Below are 26425 nucleotides of genomic sequence, written 5' to 3'. Positions count from 1 at the left end.
CGGGGTATGGGGACGGCCCTGGAATCAAGTTATAAATGTTAAGGGTTTACGGGTAGCGGGACCCCTATGGATCTCCATGGATACTAGTAGGCTGGTAAAGGAGGAAATTATGTTGTTAATGATTGAAACGCAAGGACATGATAAGTGTTATGTTATAAAGTCTATGTGATTACATGATGATGATAATGTGTGCTTTCATATGTTATTTTATGGATCTCATCGAGGTAAGTGGACAGTAAAGAGTTTTATGTTAATAAACGAGTTTATTATAAATTATGCTTCATTGGTCTTTTTGTGTTTTCTACCCACATTTACTTCCGTGGCGGTGAAATAGTGTGATGTCTTTACTAGGCTGGTGTAGCTCATTCCTTATTTAACCATTTCAGATCAGGAAGACATTATTCCCGAGCCCGTTCAGCAGAAAGACGGCGAAGGGGACGCCTAAAGACTCCGTAGTTATATTTAGAGTTCTTATTTTTGAGTATCTCTTTTAGTTAGTTTGTTCTTTTATATTTTGAGTACATTTTTGGTTATTGTGTAAGGGATGTTAATCATAATCTATTTTATTTCGCTTCCGCACTTAGAATAAATATATCTATTTCCTTTTAAATTTCCGGGGTCGTTACAATGAGACTATTTGGTATAGAGTAATTCATGAAAGTTGTATAGGGATAAAATTGGTAAGAGCACCTACCTTTAAAATATGTGTAAGAATTAACTTGACTACCAAGTAATTCATTTATATTGTTAGATGATTCCTTTATTCTACTAATTGAAATATAGATTTCTTAAAATTGTTTAATTTATTTAGTGAAAATATCATTTAGATAAAAGTCTATTTCTTTATGATATATGCAAATGTGTTATCATATTATTGCATTTTCTTTTCTTAATTCCAGATTTCTTAATATAACTGTCATATCACTGCGTGGCATACTTGATGCTAACAAGTTGATTGGACCAAAGTTTAATGACTGGTACCGAAATATGAGAATTATTCTCATGTATGAAAAACTTATTGATATAATCGATAAGTCTGCCAGAGAGACCCCCACCTGAGGATGATGTTGAGGCAGTCAAGAATTTTCAAAAATACTTAACAGATTGTCTTACTGCCAAATGTATTATTTTTGCTTCTATGAGTTTTGAACTTTAAAGGAAATATGAGGATATGGATCCCCGTGCAATCATTGATCATCTAAAGAAGATATATGGTGTATAAAGCAGGATAGCCAGATACCACTTATCTAAGTCTTTGTTTGGATCTAAACTGACTGTTAACTCTCTAGTTAGGCCCCATGTTTTGAATATGACTGGTCTTATTGAAGAACTTCAAAAATTAGGGTGTACACTAGGTAAAAAACTTTCTCAAGAGTTGATCTTACAGTCACTACCTGAGTCTTTTTCACAATTTATTATTAATTTTAACATGAATAAAATGGATTGTGATCTTCATGAAGTGCTCAATATGTTGATTGATTATAGGAATCAAATTGCATCTGAGAAGAAGAAAGGAATTGTCATGTTGGTTGGTAACTCCTCTAAAAGGAAGAATAAGGATAAAAAAAAAACATAAAAAGTCTGTTGCACCTAAGGGTGTTGTGACCAAACCCAAAGGTAAGGCAAAAAATGACCAATCTGATGTTGAATGTTTCTTCTGTAAGAAGAAAGGACATTGAAAGAGAAACTTCAAGGAGTATCTTGCATCTCTAAAAGATAAGAAACGAGGTATGACCTTAATGAAAATTGTTTTCATGATTTCTTTAACTTCTATTAATCCGTCTATATGGGTATTAGATACCGATAGTCATTTTAATATTTGTAATACATTGCAGGGACTGCAGATTAACAGAAAATTGAAGAAATGAGAAGTTAATCTTCAAGTTAGGAATTGTGCAAAAGTTGTAGCTCTAGCTGTATGATCAATTTCTCTTATGATGCGTACGGGCAAAGTATTTTTGTTGGAGGATTATTGTTACGTTCTAAAATTTATTTTGAACATAATTTCAATATCTTTTTTGGACCAATATGGTTTTTGTATTATTTTGAATTATGGAATTTGTTCTATTTACCATGATGATGATTTATATGCAAATGGTTATCTCCAACATGGTATTTATGTCTTATCTGATATGAATGAAAACTTAGTTTTATATGTTTCTAGTCTTAAAAGAAAAAAAGATGATCAAGTAAATTATACATATATTTGGCCTTGTATAGTTGGTCATATTGGAGAGAAAAGAATAAGCAAGTAGTACAAAGAATATTACCTTAACAAATATGATTATGAATCATATCCAACTTGTGAATCTTGTCTCAAAAAAAAATTGATCAAATCTCCATTTGTTAGAAGTGGAGAAAGAACTTCTAAATTATTGGAACTAATTCATACTGATGTTTGTGGCCCCATGAAAACTCAAGCTAGATGAGGATATTCTTACTTTATCACTTCACTGATGATATGTTAAGATATGGATTTGTGTATCTTATGAAACATAAATCTGAGTCTTTTGAAATGTTCAAAAGATTCCATAATGAAGTTGAGAAATAGACTTACAAAAGCATTAAAGTTATAAGATCTAATAGAGAATGAGAATATCTTAGTAATAATTTTACTAGATATCTCAAAGAGAATGGAATTCTATCACAATGGACCCCTTCTGGAATACCACAACACAATGGTGTATCCAAAAGAAGAAATTGAACCTTATTAGATATAGTGAGATCAATGATGGGGGTTACAGATCTTCCAATTAATTTATTGGGATATGTTTTAGAAACTGCAGCATATTTATTAAATAAATTACACACTAAGTCAGTCTTTACAACATCATATGAGATATGAAAAAGACGTAAACTGAGTGTTAAGCACGTTAAAATTTAGGGTTGTCCATGCTGGGAATAATGCCTCTTACTCCCCACCATCAATGCTAAGAGTTGCAATAAAATTTCCATATGAGATGTCAACCATAAATTGTTCATTTTGTGCTTCGGAAGGCTAATCAAGATTCAAACTTGCAAAAGAAACAAAGCTCGAAATGAAAAAATCTCACCTTTTGCCATTGATCAGCTCTCAGCAAATGGGAAATTGCAACCAAGACCTGGCTCTGGGCCTCGTTTAAACCTCTTGAGGAAGTTATGCATCACCATTTTTGTCTTGTTCTTCAAAGTGTCTCTTCTATTTGTATTTCGGTTATGAATGATTCGTCATAAGATAACTGTTTCAATCTTTTTTGCAACTTACTCGCCAAGCATCACCTCTCAACAAAATTATTGACTAATTATTCTAAAAACTTGACATATTGAGAAAGCTTCTAATCTATTATTCTATATTATAATCGATCAAGGTATATCTTCGCGTTTAATTAACATTGAAAGAAACATGATAAGATTTTCCATTAAATTTGTCTCCAACAAGATATTCCATTGTGGCTGAGTTAAGGAATTTATATTTATTTTATTGTGGTTCGGTTTACTCTTCTGTCTGTTCTGGATTCTTGGGGCCAAGGGGAAAACAGAACTTTCCATATTATAGACATTGTTGACCTGATAATTTCAGAGTCAAGCCATCACCTGCATAGAAGAGATTCTAGATTTATGATGTTCAAAATTTTGATCTGGTTTTATCAGAATTCTTGGTTAGTATGATACAGAAAGAAAAGGAAATGGATCTTTTACCTGCTAAAAGTTGTACTGCAAATGCAGAAGACTACGACAGAGGCAAAGAACTTGAGAAACTCATGAAATCAGAATCTAGAGAAAGCTTCCATTGATTCTGATCTGAGAAACTTAGAAAACTCTTCACGTGGGCATTTAAACAAACAAGTGAAGTACTTGTTTTCCTTCTTTCACTCATTGATTCTTTTGGGTTAATCCTTAAACCCTTTAATTTTTACAGCTGATCAGCAACAACAAGATGAAAAGTGTTGAGCACAGAGTAGTTTTGGGTAATTGCAAAGGGCCAAGAACATCTGTAACATATGTTTCTTTACAACATATTTTGAGCCATCCCACAAAATATATGGCCCTTGAAGGAGTTGGCATCTCTGCACTTGTTGGCATCTCCTTTGAGATCATAAAACTATAAAAAAAAACATGGAAGTTGTGGAGGAAAACAGTGCAAAGTTTCTAGTTCTTGGTTCACTGGACCTGATTTTCTCAGGAAACAAACACAGGATAAGCTAGCAAGAAAGGATAACAATGTTATGAAAAGTTCATATTTCTATACTTTTCCATAAGATTGCAGATCGGATTCAAACTTTGAATTTTATGTGTTCTTATTAAAAACATGTGATATTATTAATTGTATCGTTATTAATACATATATGTCTTTAAATATTAAATATGAGTTTATTAATCATCTCTCGACTCGATGATGATATAAAGAGCATAGTTGGATCAAACTATATGTTATATATATATATTTAAAAAAATATTTTTGTAATATGAGTTGATATAAAACTGTCCCTTAATTATTGAAAATATATAAATTTTTGTATGTATATGTTATAATTATAATTTTCAGATATGATGAGATTTTACTTAATTCTTTAATGTTAGGTAAATTATGATTATAAGCACTGACTTTACTAACAATAATTGAGGAGTAGAATTAATGTTTAAGCATGGTAAAAATGCTAAATAAGTTATTATAAATTCAATTAAAAGTGAAGATTTTTTTTTTTTTTTTTTTTTTGGCATCAACTTTTATTTCTTCATCAACACACAACCTAAAAGTGGTCATATAATATATATATATATATATATATATGTATACAAATATATAGAAAACAATTCAAAATCTACTAGTTTAAGTAAAGCATCACTAAAACTAATTAATTAATTGATGCCTTAAAATGATTTAATTAATTGAGATGAATTTTTGATAGTCGAATTCGCTAAGATTATAAAGATTTTTACTACGCGATTTGGTATGAAAGTTGTTGTACTTAAAAACATAATGTTTCGGAGTTCAAACACTATTTATTAAACAATTGTTTAAATCAAAATAATTAATTTTTCAAAACTTAAACTTAAATTTAAATTTAAATAATTAATTTGCAGAGAGATATATAGTTCATGATAATAATAATTATAAATATATATATATATGAAATTTGAATTGACAAATGAGAATGAAATAAAGTGACATCTACGAGGATTCCATGAAATTGAAATAACTTTTTTGTTAAAAAAAAAAAAAATTAGAATAAGTATCATATTCATTAATGATGTAGAAAAAGTAAATAAAAGACAAAAAAAAAGTAAAGGATGTAAAAATTCCATCCATGTAAGGAGAGAGAAGTGACAGTCATTTTCATGATCTTATTTTTTCTTTTAATTTTTTATTTTATTAAATTAATTAATTAACAAACACTCACTTTATATATATTTATATATATATTATTTTTTTAATTCATTATAATTACTTTAATTAATAAAATTTATCATATAGAATGCTTGCTCTCGGACCCATTTCATGAGTTGGATCACTCAAAGATGTGTACATCAATTCGAGTGACTTATTTAATGTTCGTACATAGGTTTAACCCCGAATATTAAACTCCGCTCTTCGTATACCATGAACTCATAGCGTGTAATTTACTCTTATACTCCGAATATATGTAAACCTTGTTTGTGTTTATAATCTCAGCTGTGAATTAAGATTTATTGTTTCTTTAAGGTCAAGCAGGCTCGGCCAACTTATTATTACAAGTTGGTGATTATCAAAACATATAATAATGAATCTTTGGACTTTTTCCGTATCTTTATACTTAAGGTTTAAGCTTCCTTCCCACTTTCTTCCCTCAAAAGCCCTTTTCGAATAGTACCAGAACATCATCAGTGGACTTCAATTGCAGGTCTTTTAGCATCTGTATAGATGATTGTATATATATAGAACTTACCTATATATATATATATATATAACCTAACAGATCTCAGGTTCAAACTAGACATTCATACGGACTGAAAGAGAACAAGAGAAGAAGACCCATGTCTGATTTCCAGCCAGGTATGATACATATCAAAGTTATATACTTTCCTTTCTTTGTGTATATATGTGGGTGTGTGTGTGTGTGTTGGTGTTGGTATCTCTCTGTCTATATATATATATATGCATAGCAATAGCAGGCAATAGCAGGAATTCGAGAATGTTAATAAGAAAATCTCCTTGCCCTTTTTATTAGCAAGATCTTGTAATTTTGTGTATTGATATTGATAAGAATTAATGTCTCTGTCTTACCAAAAATTAGGTGTGAGTTATATTTTAATAAGTAATTTAAGTTTTTGAGTTAACAGATTTGACTGATTTTATAGAATCAGTTGTTCAAGATGCAGATATCTTACATCAACACGAGAAAACGGACATGGATTTTGACAGAGAAGCTGCGATAAAAGAATTTGACGAAACGAAAGATGGCGTGAAAGGACTCGTGGATGCTGGCGTAACGACAGTCCCTCGGATCTTTCTAATGCCAAAAGAAGACATATTTAACAATATTAATGAAGATCCTAACATAAGAGTTCCAGTCATAGACCTCAAAGACATGAACTGCGATAATCTCAAGCGAAAACAAATTGTCGAAAACATAAAAGAAGCATCCGAGACATGGGGATTTTTCAAGATCATAAACCATGATATTCCTCAAACTGTCATAGACAAGATGATCGAAGGTGTCCGACTTTTCAATGAGCAAAATAAAGAGATAAAGAGAGAGTTTTATTCGCGAGAAAGATTCGAGAACAAGGTTCGATTTGTATGTAATTTCGATCTTTATGACTCACAAGCAGCTAATTGGAGGGACACCTTGGTTTGTGTCATGGCTCCTAATCCTCCACCTCCTCAAGAGTATCCTGAAGTTTGCAGGTATATATATTTATATATATTTTTACATGCACTCTCAATAACCTGTAGAAAATGTCACTGCTACATGAATTTTTGGATAAGCACTAAGACAATATACATGTGTTACAGAGAAATATTGATGGAATACTCAGACCATGTTAAGAGACTTGGGGAAACACTGTTTGAATTATTATCAGAGGCATTAGGGCTCAAACCCAGTTACCTAACAGATCTGGGATGTACTGAAGGGCATGTCTTTTACGGTCAATATTATCCGCCTTGTCCCGAACCCGACCGGACCCTCGGCCATGCCAGACATTGTGATCCTGATTTTCTCACAATTCTTCTGCAAGATCATATTGGCGGCCTGCAAATTCTTAAAGACAATTATTGGGTTGATGTCATCCCAGAGGACGGAGCTTTAGTTGTTAACAATGGAGAATTTTTACAGGTACATATACATCATTCTGAAAATTTTTTCTTCATTTTTCCAAAATAGATGCTAACCCCAACTCAACCCAAAATCTTTCCTTCAGTCTTTATTCCAGGATGGAAAATTTTGATCTAGTCCATTCCAATCCGATCTGATTTAGAATATATACTAGTGAATCGGATTTTTTGAGATAATTAAGTCAAAAAACATATAAAATTACATTTCACGCCTATAAATAAGGTATAACCCATGTTCTAGATTGATTTTTTTCTAACATCCAAATGGTTGGATATGCAGCTAATCAGTAATGACAGGTTCAAAAGTGCAGAGCACAGAGTGATGGCTAAATCAAATGGACCAAGAATTTCTATGTCATGTTTCTTCACAACACTTTTTGAACCATCAGAGAGAGTTTATGGGCCTATAAAGGAATTATTATCAGATGATAATCCACCTCTCTATGGGGAAACTACAGTAAAGGACTATCTGCATAGTTTCAAATCTATAGGAACCAAGAGTGTTTCTCCTCTTGCTGCCTTAAGGTTATAATATGAAGGTGAAAAAACAAATTAACTTCTATATATCTATATCTGTGTATAAATCTTATGTGCAATTACTTATGTTTAATTTCTGATGAAACAAGGTTGCGGGGCGTGAGTGCAACCATGTGGTGCCCAGTTGACTTTGATCAAATAAGAGTCTGTAATGCTCTTTGTTAAATTTTCCATGTTCTGTTCCAAAATCTTCAACATCTGTTTCTGAATTTTAGGGAATGTACTTCAAATCATACTTATTTTATATCGATGAGTAATTTATGATATAAAAGTGTAACAATGACACAAAGGATAGAAAAAGATATCTATCTAAAAATGAATATTATGATGATATCAGAGCCAAATGTTCTGAACAATTTTACCCTATGTGGGAGAATCTCTGTTTTGTGCTTCTTGGCAACACTTTTTCGTCTATCTTCTGAGCTTTTTGGTTATAAAAATATATTTCAGGACAATAAACCTCTCATATAGAGAAAGCTTTAGTAGAGTTGATATCTTCCCGTTTCAACTCCATTGAAGCTGACAGTGTTTCTCCACTTAGATTGCTTGAGATTGACAATGTTTCTCCACTAGATTGCTTGGGATTGTGGAGTTTGTAAAGAAACTAGGGATATCAAAAGCAATTCTTTAAACCTTAATTTACTCAAAGACAAGGATTTTAGTGAACCCAAATCAATATTATCTATTACAAGCTAGATACAAAGCAAAAACTAAGTTGCTTCCCTATGAAACAAAAACCCTGTTACAGGGCAAGCAAGTAAACCTTAATGTGATTGAATCCAACCTTCAAGTTTTCACCTTTGTTTAACAAATTCATTATGACACCCAGTACCAATCTGGCCTGGTAATGAAAGATTAACAATTCAAAATCTGATCTTGATCTTGATCTCATTCCCAATCTTCATCACTCAATTGATCATCAATTTCTTCTTTTGGTGGCCTAACAACCAGAACCACAGTGCCTAAGCTCTCTTCAACTCCAGCTTCTTTCAATGATAATCCTCTTTCAATTTTCAATCCGGCACCATTATCATCTGCAACATTCACCAAGTAAAACCCATCATCAGCTTTCACTTCCTTCCTCCCTCTATCAGCGACAACCAGTACAGGCTCCTCCTTGTACCACCTCTTTGTCTTCCATGGCAGAGCTCTAGCATCCCCAAATGCCACCACTACTCCTCCATTTCCCAACCCTGCAACTGGTTCCCATCCTGGCAAAACCACCCACCTCTTCCATCCCTTCTCAGACACTACAACCCCAAACTCTCCTTTACTTTTACACTCCCATGGTGCTTCTAATAACTCAGCTTCGCTCTCTTCTGCTCTACAAACAGGTAATACCACCACTGAACTGGCTTCTGCAACTTCTCCAATCTTCATCCTCACAACAGGAACACGAACTGTACCTTCAACCCCATCTTCTTTTCCTCCCTTTTTCTCACTATCCCCTTCCAATTCTCTACTCACCTCACCCTTTGCTTTCTCAGACTCTGCAACTTCCAATGCCTGCTGTAACGCAGCTGTTCTTTCACTCGATGGATTCTGATGCTCTCTACTCTGCCTGTAATACATAAACGAAAGACAATCACCAGGAAGAGAATAATCAAAAAAGTCCCACCCTCTATCCCCACGACGACGAGGATAATCCTTCATCGCTCGAGCAAGATCTTGAGCACCCTTAGCATCAAACCTATTCTCAATAATAAATCTCGCAGCCGCAGCTCTCTGCGCGGCGCTCAGAAGCCGTAACTCGTAGAGCAACTCAGCCCCGCCGGTGTCGAACTCAGCAACCAAATCTGGATCAGTGTTTGATTGAACCAAAGATTCCCGCACCTGCGCAGCGACCACTAAGCGATTCTGCTCCACACCGGAGATTCCAGTGTACTCTTCAATGGAAGGAGAAGCGAAGCCTTCCTGGTAAAGGGAAGGTATAAGTGGGGCGTACTCGAACCAGAGGCCGAGGCGGCTGGCGAGGACGTCGAGACGGCCAGCGGCGTCAAGGGATTTGAACTGGGAAGGAACCGGAGAAGGAGGAGGTCTGAATGGTTGGTAGAGTTGCTGTTGCTGATTCGATGGTGGGGTTGGGGCAGGAATGAGAGTTGCAGAGATAGGACGAAGAGACGGTTTCAGATTTGGGGATGGAGGTTGATGGGTTGTTAGGAAGTTGGTGGTGTTGTGTATTGGTGAAGAGATGATAAGCTTAAAGGTGTTTGTTGTTACAGAAAGCATGGTGAGAAGAAGAAGAAGCAGAAGAAGGAGATGAGTGAGTGAGGAAGGAGAAGAGGTTCGTACAGTGCACCTTATCTGTAAATATTCCAGAATTGTAAGATATTTTCTGGGCCTCAGATAAAGTGGGTGATAATCAGAATTAATTATAGTTTTGGGCCTTAACATAATTTAGATAAAGTATCGGGGCTTAACGGTTATTATTAAGTGAAAAATATATATTTTTTAAAGATAAATTATTATGTATTTAATCAAAATAACTGCACAAAATATTAATTTCTTTAAAAAATAAAAATATTTTATTTTATAAAAATAATATAATAATTTTTCAACAAACATAAACTAAAAATTTAACTCATAATACATTTATATAGACACAATATATATTTATAATTTATATTATATACAATTGGGTATATTGTATATTATGCATTATGTATAGTATGTAATGCCCAATTAATTTAATTGTAAATTAAATTAATTATAAATATAATTTTTTTTATTTTTTTATTTTAATTTAGTGTAAAAATGAAAGAAATGTAATGGAGAATAAAATTGAAAATAATTTTGAAAAAAAAAAAGGTGAAAATTTGAGTTTTTAAGATATTTTTTAAAAAAAATCGGAGTCAAAATGTAATTTAGAAAAATTTTGCCACGTAAGATGCTCGGTCAACAGCCCTGACGAAGCAGGACGTGCCGCGTGGCAACGGATGCTGATGCAGTGCCACTCGAGAGGCCACGCGGGCGATCTGCGTGCCCGCGATCGAACAGCCCAAATTCGTTCTCACGCGCACAGACGACCTGGATGCATTTCCTCCCCAAACGCGATTGGACAGCCAAATTTAAACGCAATCAGACAGTCCAAATTAGATCATGATGAATGGTCCAGATTAAATCGCAATGAACGGTTCAGATTCACTCTCTATTTAATCGCAATCGGACGGTTCAGATCAAACGCGATGGACGGCTTATATTAAATGAGAATGGATATAAATAATATTCTTTACACCAAACCCTAACCCTAGCCGCCGACCACCCTCGCTGGAGAAGAAGACCCAGCCACCGGGAAGAAGAGTCGCCGCCATCCGACGCCACACTGGAGCCCTTTTCGACCGCCAAAAGAGGTAAAAAAAATTTCATTTGATCGGAATTTAATTTTAAACACCTTCATGGCCAAATCAAAGTAAAAAGACTGCCCGATTGGCCGAAAAATGCAGCAAAGTCTGACGGTGCCGCCGCAGAAAATTTTACAAAACGCTTTCAATGAGACCCTTCCCTATTCTCGTTCGGCGTAATTTTTCAACTACTGTGATTACCGTTACCTTCTCTACAAGTTGACCGGAGCAAAACAACCCAACCGCAACGTGAGCCGAAGGAGCCACCGCATCGGAGAGCCCCGATGCCGGTAAGTTTCAGTTTTTTATATTTTTTCGGCCAACCGATGCCCCTTAACGTGTTTTCTCGCATGTATCGATGCAAAACTGGCTGAATTTGGCAGAAAACAACCGACTTGAAGCGGACCGCCGCCATGCTAGAATTCTGAAATTGGCCAAAATTGGACCTGAGGCTAATTTTGGATTTTTTTCGAACATTTATAAGTACTTATAGCGCGTTTTCATTCCTAAAGAAAATTACAGGAAATCAGGAGACCACCAGTAGGTGCAGTCAACAGTTTAGCCTTTTCAGACATCAAATTGAGTAAGAATCTCTCAACCTATTCTCTGTTATGGAATTGAAGTTTAATTTCAAATAATATGATATTTCCTAAAACTTAAAAAATATTTATAATTAACTACGGATTACTAATGGAGCCAGAATTAAAATTTATTCCCTGTTGATTTCGGTCGATTATTTTACAATTTAAATATATAATAATATCTTATTTATCAATTTTATGGTTGTAAATGCATCTATTGTTGCCTTATGTGACTAATGTTGAATTGAAAAATCGAGATATGATTGCATTCCCTGATGCATGTTTGTTTGTTTATGTGGTTACAACTGAATTAGGAAACTGGAGATTAAAGGTAAATGGGAACTATATGATTAAGTGAATGGATGAAACGACAGTCTTATTGGATATCTTGGGAGATTGTTGACGGACCGGGTACAATAGAAAATTCTACCGTGAACGTTGTCTCATACTGGACGAAGTATCGAACTTGATTATATGGCGCTCATACCGGACGAGGTATGGGGACGGTCCTTTAATTAAGAATATTGAAAGAAATTGTTTACAGATAGCAGGGATATCCCTATGAACCCTCATGGATGCTAGTAGGCCAATAAAAGGAAAGGTTGTTGTTTGATTCATTAAATGTGAAATTATAATGTGTGCTTGTTACCAATTGCATATGAAATCATGATAAATGTTATGTTGTTGTCTATATAGGTTGCTTTTGTAAATCTCGCTACGGTAAGTGGATGGTAAATAATTTTATTATTAAGAAATATATTTATTTAATTACGTGTTCCATTAATTGTTTTGATTTTCTACCAACCTTCATTTCTGTGTCGGTGAGTATCGTAATATTCTTACTGAGATAGTATAGTTTATTCTTTATTTAACTATTTCAGATCAAGAGAACTAAGATACAGAGCTCGATCCACAAGATGGTTGCGAGTAGGATACCAGTTTTATTTATTTTCTTTTTTTTTATTTCCTTCAAAAAGTTAATTCTTGTATTAATATTTAAGATTTTAAGTTTATTTGTATGGAATATAAATCTTAACTATTTATTTTATTTCTGTACTTAAATTATAATTTATTTCTTTGGACATAATATATACATATATTTATATTAAGGATAAAATTTATAAGAAAATGTTAGAAAACTTTTTTAAATATATATTTTTAAATTATATATGTTTAAAACTATGAAACACGTGTTATATTTACTTTTTGGGTAAAAATATTTTTAATTTTTTCTTGGTTTAGCATCACTTACCCCTCTTAGCAACCATATATATGTATATATATGTGTGTGTGAATGTGGGTGTGTGAAAATCTATATATATATATATATATATATATATATCTATTGACTATATACAGGAAAAATCTTTCTAATGACTTTCAAAAACTTCTGGAAACTTTGATTGATTTAATTGAAAAAATATATATATCTTTAGTTGGGTTCACCACCCCAAATGGAGACAAGCTCATTATATCCTCCCCCTAACCTCTACTTTAAACCTTTTTACTATTTATATATTCATACCTTGACCACCTTTTGGATTAAAACCTATGCATACACGTACATATATACATATTTCTTACGTATTATATATAAATCAGTAACTGGGTATATAGTATATACAGATAACTTGCCTCTTAGTTAAAAAAAAAAAAAAAAATGATACCTTCTTAAACTTGTAAGACACTCAGAACTCAAGGGTTGTTAGATATAGATGTAGATGTGTATATATAGATGTATTCTCACATATATTTTATACAAATATACATATATATATATAGAGAGAGAGAAAAATAATAGAGGTGTTTAGGGCATAGCTAGGGTTGTTGGGTCGGGGTCAATATTGTACAGGTAATTAATGGATAAATGCAAAAGAAATAATATATATTATAATTTTTAATTAAAATACAAAAAGGCCTTGAGGCAAGGCACTAACCTATTCGTCGTTAGTCCTATCTTATATAATATATATATATATATATATATATATAATATTATGTGTATGTATGTAAAGCATTTCAATACTATCTCTCTTTTTCTTTTAGATTTTTCAATGGGAATGACGTTTATATGTATATACTTTAGAAACATACGTGCACGCCTTTATGATTCATTAGGTTGGAAAAGAAAATGATATTTCGAACTGCCGACGGATATGCTTCCCGCTATACATATATATATATACACACACATATATATACACACACAGGCATTATATATATATATATATACACACACACACACGTACATCATGAAAATTTGTGATTGCTAATGATATACATCAATTGTTCAATTTGTTCTCAATGTTGATAATTTTGATAGTGTAAAAAAATGCTTCATTTAGATAATTATAGGTTTTAAAATCTTGATCTGTATAGAAAAATTAGATCGAATTATATCAAATATTATTTAATCTAGTCTTCGATTCGGTCATGCCTTAAATCGAGATGAACCAATTTGAATAGAGAACACCAAAAATAAAAATTAAAAAAATAATGTTTATTTTTTATATATTTTTATTAATTTTTAATTAAAAAAATTAATTTACCTGAATTTAGACTATATAAGATAAAAACATATTAGTTCACCCTTCAGTTTAAATTTTTACTTTTACTCGGTCTGTAATTTGGTCTAATCGTAAATTGATAAACAGTCTTATATTTAAGTAATTAAAAATATTTAAACAAGCTAAAGTCAATGAGGGAGAGTCATATAGAGAAAAATATCATTCTTTTATGTTCAAACAAAATCACCTCTTAAAAAAATATAATATTTATACATATAAATCTTTATATCTTATTCTCTATTCAAAATATTATTTGAAATTTGTAAATAATTATTTTGTTTATTGAATTTTTATTCATGATACTTAATTTGCAGTATCTGCATATATATATATATAAGAAAAAATTAAAAAGAGTTTTATTAGAAAATTAAATATAAATCAGTTTCATAAAAAAAAAATTCTTTTAGTTATGGAAGTAGACTATAATTATACTTTATAAAAAAATTTATCTGAAGATACGTATTAAACTTTTACAAGAAGTCATATTCTTATATTATTAATAAATAAATTGGATGCAATTTTTTAAGGTCCTAGGAAAATAGTAGAGAAGTTTATTTATATATAAATTTATTATATATTCTTGGGATGACATGTGCTTGAGTAAAAAGATTGGAGGCTTAAAATTTAGGTAGTTTTGCATTATATGAATAAGGGCATACTTTTGAGATCACAATGGCATTTTTAGACCAAGAGATCATCTTTGTGCATATATGGCTACGGTCAAAATAATTTTTTCCTTGATATGTATTACTAATATGTATAAAATTGCATGTCATATATATATTTTAGGAAAGACTAAAGGTTGAAGTAGTCATGTATGTTTTAGTTTTTTTTTTATATAGATGTAGATTGAAAAACCAGATTGAATGATTTGAAGTTGAATCAGATCAAATAATATGCGACGTAAACACTTATATATAAGTTTATTATATATTCTTGGGATGACATGTGCTTGAGTAAAAAGATTGGAGGCTTAAGATTTAGGTAGTTTTTCATGATATGAATAAGGGCATACTTTTAAGATCACAATGGCATTTTTAGAACAAGAGATCCTCCTTGTGCATATAAGGCTATGGTTTAAATAATTTTTTCTTTGATATGTATTGCTAATATGTATAAAAATTGCATGTTATACATATTCTAGGAAAGACTAAAAGTTGAAGTGGTCGTGTGTGTTTTAGTTTTTTTTTTTTATAGTAGTATATTGAAAAAAACAGACTGAATGATTTAGAATTGAACCATATCAAATAATTTTCAATATAAACACTTCGGTCCTTTTTTTTTTTCCATTCCGATCTAAACCAAAATGAATCAATTTGGATTAAAAATACCAAAAAAAAAAACAAAAAAATAAAAGTCGATTACTATTATTTTTATCAATTTACTAATTAGAAAATGTTAAAAAGATTAATAAATTCTCATTTTATTGGATTGAAATTAAAGTTATCTACCTTTTGGTCCGGACCCCAAACCTCAATTGGATCTAGTTTTGAACCAATGAGTACATATACTTACTAAAAATGAACAAACTACAAATTGCCGAGTTTTATTTTATAAAAGATATTCTGAACTCAAATCAATAAAAAACTAATAAGAAGAATGCTCAAATTTTAAAAAATATGAGTGAAAGTATAAAGAATATAACGTTTATTGAGAGAGTCTTAAAAATCTATTTATTATATATTTTGAACTATTTCTATACATAATTTGACATCATAAAATTTAAAATTAAGACCAGATTAATGATTCTTAACATCTAATTATAATGACATTGGTAATAGTAGTAACGACCAACTTTTAAAAACTATATTTTTTAAAAGAAGTTTAGTAAAAATTTATACATTCATCAATTAGATATATATATATATATCAATTATAATATAATAAAAAATAACTTTAATATACATACATAATTCGATTGAAATTCTCTAACTTCTTATAAAAAAATGTTGAGAATAGTAAATTTACGAGAGAACTACGATCATTTATATCCCTCGTTATACGGGTTCATCAAAATCCAAACCCGACAAATATAAGACAAGGAAGAATGAAATCATGTTTGATGGAGCTCATGGCTATTTACTATTAACGAAAGATCATGTTTGATAGATTTCCAATCATCATTTCTTACCACATTCGGATTTTTTATATACATATATGTATATATTGCAATGTGAAAGGAGATTTTTCTTTAATTAGAATGTCTTCAATCTTGTCACTTTAGGACAAGAATGCTTGTAAATGTTAACTAAAGACAAACCTATACAGACATAGAAAATATAATTTTTTTTTTATGTATAAGGGGGATGAACCCATCATTTCCCTTTCTGGTATATATAAAGAACCTTCTTACATATGTGTGTGTGTGTGTATATATATATATATATATATGTAGGAACATATATAAATTATTTAGTAAATGATATAAGGGTGGAACCCATCTACCTAACAAATGGAGAGCACTTAACATGTTGACTTGGCTGAGCATCTAAAATATCATAATTACATTATTTTATTTATTAATTTTCTTTTTGTGAATAAAGACCTTAATGTATATAAATATATATATATATATATATATATATACATATAACGTTACACCAACGTGCAAAATTCTTTTAAGTTGCCATGGAATGTCGATCAAAACATAGAGAAGCTCTTTTGAACATTCAACAAGCAATATGTACTAGGTTCATGCACATTCCTTTATATACTCTAACGTCGCACTAGTAATGCATGCACCCATAAAATATTATAATATATATATATATATACATATATGGGTAGTAGCTATATTCTCCTTCTTGTTTTCTCTTCTTGTGTTTGTGTTTTTTTATAATTTCGTTTTAATCATATATAGATATAGTGCTACTTAAAGATAAATGCTTCATTTATCACAAGTTCCATATGCATATATATACATATATACATATATCTATATATGTATATGCATGGCCGCCACGTGCTTTATTGCTTTTGGACATGGAAAATTGTTTTGAGGACATGATCATAGTAATTAATAATGGTTAATTTACAGATCAATTATCGACTGCTACGTACTGATTATTAGGAATAATAATATACTTAGCTAATTAGTTCAAATTAATTATATATATATATATATGTATGTATGTACCGTCACTCTGAAGTGCTAGGCATTAGTGGCCATAAAAATTTACTTATGTAATTTTCTTTTTTTATATCTAATAAAATTTTGAGAACTAAAGGAAGCCTTGGGTTCGAATTTATACCCCCTATATATATATATATATATATATATATATATGCATATACGTCCGTATATATGTGTACATATATTCTTTATTTGCACTCTCCAATTAATATCAATTTAGCTCATGAAATTTCAAAGTAGAAATTTTTGTGGATAGCTTTATTTAACATTAATATATATGTACACCAAGCTTACAACTTTAGCTTTCAAATATATATATATACACACATACACACGTAAAACCAATTTTTTTTTTTTTTAAATTCAACGATAATAGTGTATGAATATTAACTAAGTATTGAAACATTGAATCATATCTGAATCATTAATTTCTTTAATATTTATAGAAGATAAAAACAGTACATATACAAAATTACAATACATTTTGTACACGACTAGTATACATACACTTGCATATAAAATAAGTAATGATACTGATCGTAATTATCTATATATACAAATTAATTAACTAATCTATTCATTAAAAAAAAAAATTAATGGGTGATTTGGATGATATGTATTGTTAATCGTATACAGCTAATATGGTATTAAACAAAATTTAGATATGTACTAATCCATCATATACATATATATATATATATAAACATATACAGAGATATATAATATATAATTGAATGTATGCAAGGACCACATAGTTACCACTACTGATTACGCTTATTGAAATGGATCATTAATATAATATCATTTCTAATGAGAAAGTATATATTAATGATTAAATTGGTCGGTCAAATTAATTGCATAGACTAAATACAGTGAATAATCACTATGATTTTATTTATTTATTTATTTAAAAAATGGGATTGTGCCTAAGCAAGATGTTGGGTTCATATTAATTGCTTGCTTAATTTACTTGGAGATTTTCTTCTTAATTATGATTAACATTTTCGTTAATCATAATCAAACAAGAACTAACGAAAATAAAAGAAATTAACCAACTAAAAATATTTAATCTAATAGTTGATACGTTGATTCTTTTAATAAGAGATTGTAAATATAAATTATATTATGTTTCTGTGTGTATTTTTTTTTGAATTTTATTTATGTTGCGTTATTATTAATGTACGTATATAATTTAATTAATGAATATATACGTTTTTTACTATAAAAAAAAGGATAAAAGAAAATTACACATTGAAAATTTTAATTATAAAGATACATGGCTTTTAGCATTATTTATTTTAAAATTATAATTTTATGAGTAAAAATTCATTTAAACACACGAATCATGGAACAACAAAACCCAACTTTTAAATCGATAATATATAAAAATATAATTCGATTCAAAATTAAATTTATTTATAATTTAATAATTAATTAAGAACTCATAATTATTAGTTTATGGTACAATATAATTAATTTTTTAAGAGGATTGTAAAACAATTATTCCATAATTCAATTTATTAAACTTAGAAATAAGTAATAAAATATTCATTTGTTCCATATTATTACCGTACAACAGTATTAAGAAAATATTACAACATATAATTATAATGAAAAAAATGTCAATGTTATATTATGTTTTTGACATATATACGTATACATATATATATATAACATTATAAAAGTTTTTTGAATAAAATAAAATTATAATTCTTAAAACTACTACAAAATCTAAGGAACAGGGGGGGGGAGGATAAATAGGAAAGTAAAATGTAGAGTCTTGCGTGGAAATACTTTCCTAAATGGTCGTGCCAGATGGAGAAATAGGAAAGTATCTCATTCTCGTGACCTGGCCGTGGCCGCCGCCTACCCCGAGTCAGTTTGACTCACGTGCATCAACTCCTCAAGTGGGTCCCACTAACGACCAAGATTTGACTACGTCACACATTGTCACTCCTTCTTCCCTCACTACGTGTCACCTCCAAAATTTTTATTTATAAATAAAAATATAACAAAAAATCTCCCACTGAACTCTCTCTCTCTCTCTCTCTCTCTGCTTATATATAGGCTTACACTGCAAAATATTCTTCATTCAATTAGACCAACCCACTAGAGAACCTTCTCTACCAATCATATGGATTCGTCTTCTTCTTCCTCTTCTTCTTCTTCTTCTTCTCTTTCTTCTTCTCATCATCATTACCCATTTTTCTCTTCTGATCCATATTCTTCACCATCAACTTACCTTCTTCCATTTCCAAACAGTAACTTCAACAGCCAAACTCTACCCTTCGACGAGAACGACTCCCAAGAAATGCTACTCCTGGGACTTCTCAACCAAGAACCCAAACCTCCTCACGCAAACTCCTCCTCCAACAACATCAACGAAATGAACTCCATTAAACAGGAGGAAGAAGAAGAAGGAGTAGAAGAGGAGGGGACGAGGGAAGTGTCGTACAGAGGAGTAAGGCGGCGACCGTGGGGAAAATACGCGGCGGAGATAAGAGATTCAACGAGGAATGGCGTGAGAGTTTGGTTGGGAACATTTGACACGGCGGAGGCTGCGGCATTGGCTTATGACCAAGCTGCATTTGCGTTGAAAGGATCAATGGCCACCTTGAATTTTCCGATGGAGAAAGTCTACGAATCGCTTCGAGAAATGAAGTATGGGTTTGAAGAAGGGTGCTCGCCGGTGTTGGAGTTGAAAAAGATTCATTCTTTGAGGAGTAGAAGAGGAGGAGGAGGAGGAAGAAGCAAGAAGAAGAAAATTGCAGAGACGTACGAAAAGGAGATGGAAAATCATTTGGTGGTACTTGAGGATTTAGGAGTTGATTATTTGGAGGAGCTCCTGAGATTATCTGAGATTACTACTTCCGGCTAGCCACCTCTTATTTCGACGGAAGAAGGTCTCGGGATTGACTTACCCAACTCTTCTACAAAAATATTATGTCATTGGAATTATATATATATATATATATTTCTAGCTTCATACCTTAGTTAAGCTGAATCAATAGTATAATTTTTGGCTACATATACTGATAAGAAATTATATATATATATATATATATGTTATCAGGCTGCTTCTGTACAGAACTCTATATATTCATAAAAATGAACGAATTGGATACTTTGTGATGTGAATTTTGTTTCTTTTTTATTTTATTATATATATATATATATGTATTCTTTTGCATATTTGGATAATTAATGGTGAAGATTGGACAGAAGACTAGCTTTTGTACAGGCTTAATTATTAGCATGATAGATTAGTCAACCGGGGCAACTAATTATTTATGGAACTCCCTTTTCGTGACAGTTATTGACCCACTTATATATATATTATATTATATGAATTTTATAAATATATTTTTGTAATTATATGTGAAATTATTTTTTTAATTAATGTAGTTTTCCAGAGAAAAAAAATTCTGCTAATTTTTTTAAACCATGGGCATGTAGTGATGTAATTAGTTGATTGAATCTAATATTATTGAGTTTTTGATCTAAGTGGATCAAGTATTATTCATTATTCACTTTTAATTTATAATATATTCATAACTGTAGCAAGGTTTATTTCTTTAGCGATGTTCGAACTTATACACTTCGAATAAAATACAAAAATTTTCGGTTTAAAAAAAAACTAAATGGGATTTGGAAGAGACTTAATTATTTTGATATTGGGTATTAAGAGCGTTAATCTGAGATGAGTTTTTGGTAAAGTGACCTTTAAATTACTTGATTGAATCTAATATGATTGAGTTTTCGGTATAAGTGAATCAAGTATTATTAGTCGATCACTATTAATTTATAATATATTCACACTGTGTTAAATTTTATTTCTTTAGTGATGTTATATACTTCAAATAAACTACAAAAATTGTCGGCTTAAAAAAAAAAACTAAATGAGACTTTGGAGGAGACTTAATTATTTTGGTATTGGGTATTGGGAAAGTTAATTTGAGTTGAGTTTTCGGTAAAGTAGCCTTTAAATTACTTTATTGAATCTAACATGACTGAGTTTTCGGCATAATTTGATCAAATATTATTAGTCAATTATTTTTTATTTATAATAAATTCATACTGCGGCGAGTTTTATTTTTTTAACGATGTTCGAACTCGTATTCTTTGGAGGAGAGTTAACTCCGAGTTGAGCTTTTGGTAAAGTGGCTTTTTAAATTGGTCTTAATTTAAAGGCTATAAATAAAAACTTGGGCTTTTAGTTAAAGGTTTGAGTTTATGATGTTGGGTTTTTTTAGGTTATTTTCCTTGGATTTTAGGAGTCAAGATTTTGATTTAACTTAAAAATTATTTTGAATTAATATAATTTAATTCCACAAACTAAATCAATTTAAAATTAAAAAATTAATTGTAATTTTTGATTAATGGGTTAATTTTAGAAATATTCATTTCCTCTTTATTTCTATTAGCATTACAATTTTAATGTTTTTTTAAAATATATATATATATAAATAAATTAAATAATTAAAAATTATATGAATATTAAAATACAACATGAGAATAAATTTATTAATTTTATGATCGAGGAAAGAACAGTGTAAAAGCAGTAAGCTGGAATGACTTGCAAACAAGAATGAGATACATAGATATATATATATATATATATTCAGAGAAATCAATCAGAATAATTATTGAAAATGGAGGTAAAAAAAGTTAATGGATAGGACAAAGGGGAGATGGAGATGGAGACGGAGACGGTGGTACGGACGGCTGAGGAGCAGGAGCCAACATGGTTCTGCCAAAATTAATCATCGGAGGCGGCGGCGGTGACAAGGTGTTTATTCTTTTGGAGACAATATGCAATCCCCGTATCCAAACACCCCAATTTCCATTTTCTGAATATAACCACCGATCATCGGAACTCGCTTCCGGCGCTGACTACTACAACACCGTGTATCAACACGATCCATATAACCCACCATGAATAATATTTCCCATATATTTCCATATACTTAAACGTATGTATATGTATATACTCAACACTTTTAGTTAACACCCAGAAAGTATATATATATATCAGTCTCTCGTTTTTCTTTCTCCCGGTTCAAACAAAAGATTACATAGAGCTAACCTATCTAAAGTTTTTTCCAAACATTCAACATTACTTTAACTGTGATATATATATATATATATATATGAAACAAACATTTTGTATAATATGATAATATGGGTAATTTCCATTTATTACTTTTCAAAGATAACTCAAAAATCAGAAAGAAAAAAAAAGAAACCCTATAATATAAAAAAGTTCTTCCAATATGATCATTGTAGAGATCAAAATTACAAAGAAGCAGCCAAAGCTCACATGAAACTCAATCCCTAATTAAAGATTAAGATGTGAAAGAAGCTTCTAATAATACGGTGGTGGTGGCGGTGGTAGCGGCGGTGACAAGTAAACGACAAGTCGTTTGCTGGGTGATGCAGGAGGAGGAGCATCCTGACGGACCAAGCGGTTGGGTGTCGGAGAAGGCGGGCGGCGTATCGGGATGATTGATCTCCTGCCTAATACTGCTTTCACTTGAGCATGAAAATCATAATTGTTCATCTCAATTTCAAGGTTGTTTTTGCCTGTAGTATCATAAGAAGCTTCAAGCATGGTGCTCATTTGTATAAGTAGCACAAGAAAAAACGAGAGTGATGGAACTGTATCCATTGTTAATGCAGTTCATAAATTGAGACATATATATATATATAAGTATATCACACTAATTTTGGGGTTTATATAAAGGAAAATGCAAAAAAAAAGATATAACGTATTATGTATATATATATATATATTATATAATAGTTAGGTACCAAATATTAAATGATACTGCTGAAATTAAGGGGATGGATGGATATGGGTTGTGAATTTTTGATGTCAATAACTTTGAAGTGTCAATTATATACGCACAAGTCAATGTATGTAAGCAGCTGGAAACAATATATATATATATATATATATATATATGTGTGTGTGCGTGTGTGTGTGTGTGAATGTATATCAACATACACACCAGTCAAAACCCCTAATTTCTTCAATGAGTAATAATTAATTTCTATAATTTGACTATGCTTGTAATTATAAGTGAATTTAACTAGTTTTATACATGTGTATATATATATATATATATAGTTAAATTCACAAGAAAGATAAATAAATTAATATAACTTAATTTAGCTTACTAGTTTTTTCCTCCTCATTAAAAAGGCTAAAATATAAATTTAAAATTTTATAATATTTATTTTTATTCAAATTAATTACACTTTCGATTATCTCTTAATTAGTCTATGTATTTTTTTAAAAAAAATTAATTTATTTTATTCTTATTATTAATTATTAACATTATTAACTTAAATTTTTACATCAGATATCACATGATATTTAATGTAATATTAAAAAGTTTATATAAATTAAATTTTTATATGTCAAATAAAAAAAAAAAGCCACGACTTACTTTTTGTATATTTATTTTTATCCGTAAAATAGTGTCTTTATACAAAATTTTATAACATTTAATTTATAAACAAATTAATTAAAAATTATGTGTCACTAAATTTAATATGTGATATTTAAGTTAACGGTAATTGTAATTAGTAATAAAATTATATTAGATAAAAAATACTTTTAAAATATGGGAATTAATTTAATGTAAAATGGAAGTTAAAATTAATTTAAACAAAAATAGATATTGCATATCTAAATTTATATCTTAGCCACATTAAAAATATTAACACTTTGATATGAACATATATATTTATATATATATTAGGAAAGAACCCTTTATTGGATTGTGCATCTACAAATTGAAATATGCTGTATGCAATTCTCATTATAAATTTATATATATATACATATTTTTTAATATAATACATATATATATATATATAATACATATGCCAATAATAATGACAATAATGAATAATAGTATCTAATATACTTTGGTATTATATTAAACCGGGTGGGTTAACTAGATAGGCACGGATGGGGGAGGCATAACTTGTTGAGCTCCTTGATTTGGCATCGGAGAAGGCGGCCGTCTCGGAAAGTTTCCGATTCCTCTCCTACTCAGAACCCATTTCATTTGAGGATGCAACTGATAATAGTTTGCAGAACTTTCAACGCTATGATCTTCATCATGATGAACATCAACAGCTTCCGCCATTAAAATGTTCTTCCTGCTGCTCATGTTTGAATTAGCCTGTAATAATATCATGCCATGAACTAGCACAACATACAGGACTAATCTAAAACAGGAAATCTCCATTACTTCTAATTACAAGAAAGAAGACATATGTATATATATATATATATATGTCTAAATCCACACGAATATATCCTTCTTAATTATGAATATTGGTCTGTTCTTTATATAGGGACAATGGTGATGGGTTGGTTATAATTATATCGTGATCAAGTCAGCAGATTCGTTAATTCTTTTCAAACCCAGTGTAAATTTTTGACCCAGAAGCTTCCTCCTGTTAGATTTCATATTGAAGAAACTGGCAGGATACAGCTTGTGTGTCTGTGTGTGTATATGCATCTAAGTCTAAAGTATACATTTCTAGTCAATATATACACATTATATATAATAATGAATGAAAGATGTGTTGACGTGTTGACCAGTTCATCAGAATTTTTGCTTTCTCATTTCTCCTTCTCTTGTTAGTCTTCTTTCATCTTCTCGAATCCAAAGAAAACCCTAACCCAAAAAACTGTACCTGCAACTAAAAATACCCAAATCAATTTTGAAGAGAGGAAGGAGAAGAAGTTGCAGATATGCTGGAAGCTTTCAGTTGCAGAAGGAATGGTGGATTAGCAGGGTGAGAATAATTTTTATTTTATTTTATTTTATAATTTATTAATAATTTTAAATATTAACAGTAACGTGGAAGGCAGAGTTAATGTAGCCAGCTGTATCTATAAGCGGCCACGTCAGCAACTATTTATATATAAATTTTCTTACAAAAAATATAATAATATATTAAGAACATTTGAAAATTTTATTTTGATAAAAAAATATAATCTCTTTAAGAAAATATAAATTTGACGTAATAAAATAATGGACGGGCGTTAATAGTGGTATAATATAACTCTTTGTGGTGGTGGCGGCGGCGCATGTGATCTTCGTGGTGATGAAGGTGGTCCTCTTCTTGGCGGCGGTGGTGGAGGTGGTCGCATATATAATGGTGGTGGAAGTGATGGTAATAGTGGCGGTGATGGTAATAGTGGCGGTGGTAGTGGTGGTGAAATCGGAGGAGGAGGACTTTGATGACAAGGAGAATTTCGCGGCGGAGGTGGCGGTGGTAATGGGGCAGGGGCCCTTGGGAGTTTTGTCTTCAACCCACAAAGAAAATAACAATGGAGAGAAGATGGATCATTAGAATCATCTTCTCTTTCTTTCACTAGAGACTGAGAAGGAGATAAAAACAATCCATTGATTATAATTACAGTGATCAAGAACTTGTTCGTGACTGCCATTACTTCAACACCATCTACATATATATATATATATATATATATATATATATATATATGACCCAATTGCCAAATTGCTCACAATAAATCAAGAGTTGACAATCAAGTGTTGGAATAAAAAAAAAAGTGATATTATATTTGATTAATTATATTAAAATGATAAAATTCGTAAAAAAAGTTATTTTCTAATATATATATATATATTTTATATATAGGTTGTAACCCCTAAATTATTATTTTTATTTTTGTATTTGAATTTTATTTTAAATTTTTATATATTTAATTTATAAGATTTTAATTTAATTTAATTTAATAAAAATAAAAATAAAAATAATGATAAAATAAGGTAAAATTATTTTTTGGATTTAATTGAAATTGATTTTGGAAAAAATGGGTGAAAATTTGGATTTTATAGGGGTGTTTTTGAAAAAAAAATCAGAAACCGGGGGGTCAAAACGCAATTTGAAAAAGTTGTGCCACGTCAGTAACCACATCA

The 26425-nt window shown here is 30.6% G+C and overlaps 2 protein-coding genes, 1 long non-coding RNA gene and 1 pseudogene across 6 annotated transcripts; 2 read left to right on the top strand and 2 right to left on the bottom strand.

Moving 5' to 3' along the window:
• The first annotated feature begins 5592 nt into the window (after positions 1–5592).
• On the top strand, positions 5593–8210 carry LOC110807747 (1-aminocyclopropane-1-carboxylate oxidase homolog 1-like). Of its 4 annotated transcripts, XM_022032966.2 has the most exons (5): positions 5594–6013; positions 6319–6868; positions 6977–7298; positions 7578–7836; positions 7924–8210. In XM_022032966.2, the coding sequence occupies exons 1-4, from the start codon at positions 5995–5997 to the stop codon at positions 7827–7829; spliced, it is 1143 nt and encodes a 380-aa protein (XP_021888658.2). In that variant the 5' UTR covers positions 5594–5994; the 3' UTR covers positions 7830–7836; positions 7924–8210. The 4 variants fall into 4 exon arrangements, with proteins under 4 accessions (XP_088078951.1, XP_021888658.2, XP_088078953.1 ...); XM_088222825.1 differs by having other exon boundaries at positions 5593–6013; positions 7578–8210; XM_088222827.1 differs by having other exon boundaries at positions 6340–6868; positions 7578–8210.
• A 235-nt stretch (positions 8211–8445) lies between these two features.
• Positions 8446–10151, bottom strand: LOC110807746 (rubisco accumulation factor 1.1, chloroplastic). The gene has a single exon (XM_022032965.2). It carries the CDS (start codon positions 10061–10063, stop codon positions 8723–8725), a length of 1341 nt encoding a protein of 446 aa, XP_021888657.2. The 5' UTR covers positions 10064–10151; the 3' UTR covers positions 8446–8722.
• Positions 10152–19521: 9370 nt separating this feature from the next.
• Positions 19522–20523, top strand: LOC110807773 (ethylene-response factor C3 pseudogene; annotated as a pseudogene).
• Positions 20524–24251: 3728 nt separating this feature from the next.
• On the bottom strand, positions 24252–25935 carry LOC110807763 (uncharacterized). Its single transcript, XR_015821822.1, has 2 exons — positions 25546–25935; positions 24252–25172 (listed from the first exon to the last, which is right to left on the bottom strand). It is a non-coding gene; the product is annotated as an uncharacterized LOC110807763 (long non-coding RNA).
• Positions 25936–26425: the final 490 nt, after the last annotated feature.

The sequence above is a fragment of the Carica papaya genome, chromosome 6 (genome assembly GCF_054855325.1).
Source record: "Carica papaya isolate Zhongbai chromosome 6, ASM5485532v1, whole genome shotgun sequence".
Taxonomy (NCBI): domain Eukaryota; kingdom Viridiplantae; phylum Streptophyta; class Magnoliopsida; order Brassicales; family Caricaceae; genus Carica; species Carica papaya.
The sequence above is the reverse complement of the archived record's forward strand: the minus strand, read 5'-3'. Positions and strand labels throughout refer to the sequence as shown.

Bases quoted from the DNA above. Each gene is read 5' to 3' on its own strand.
- LOC110807747 (XM_088222825.1), top strand. The intron at 6,869-6,976 runs GTATATATATTT...CATGTGTTACAG, and splicing joins GAGTATCCTGAAGTTTGCAG to AGAAATATTGATGGAATACT. The intron at 7,299-7,577 runs GTACATATACAT...TTGGATATGCAG, and splicing joins ACAATGGAGAATTTTTACAG to CTAATCAGTAATGACAGGTT.
- LOC110807746 (XM_022032965.2), bottom strand. From the start codon at position 10,063: ATGCTTTCTGTAACAACAAACACCTTTAAGCTTATCATCTCTTCACCA.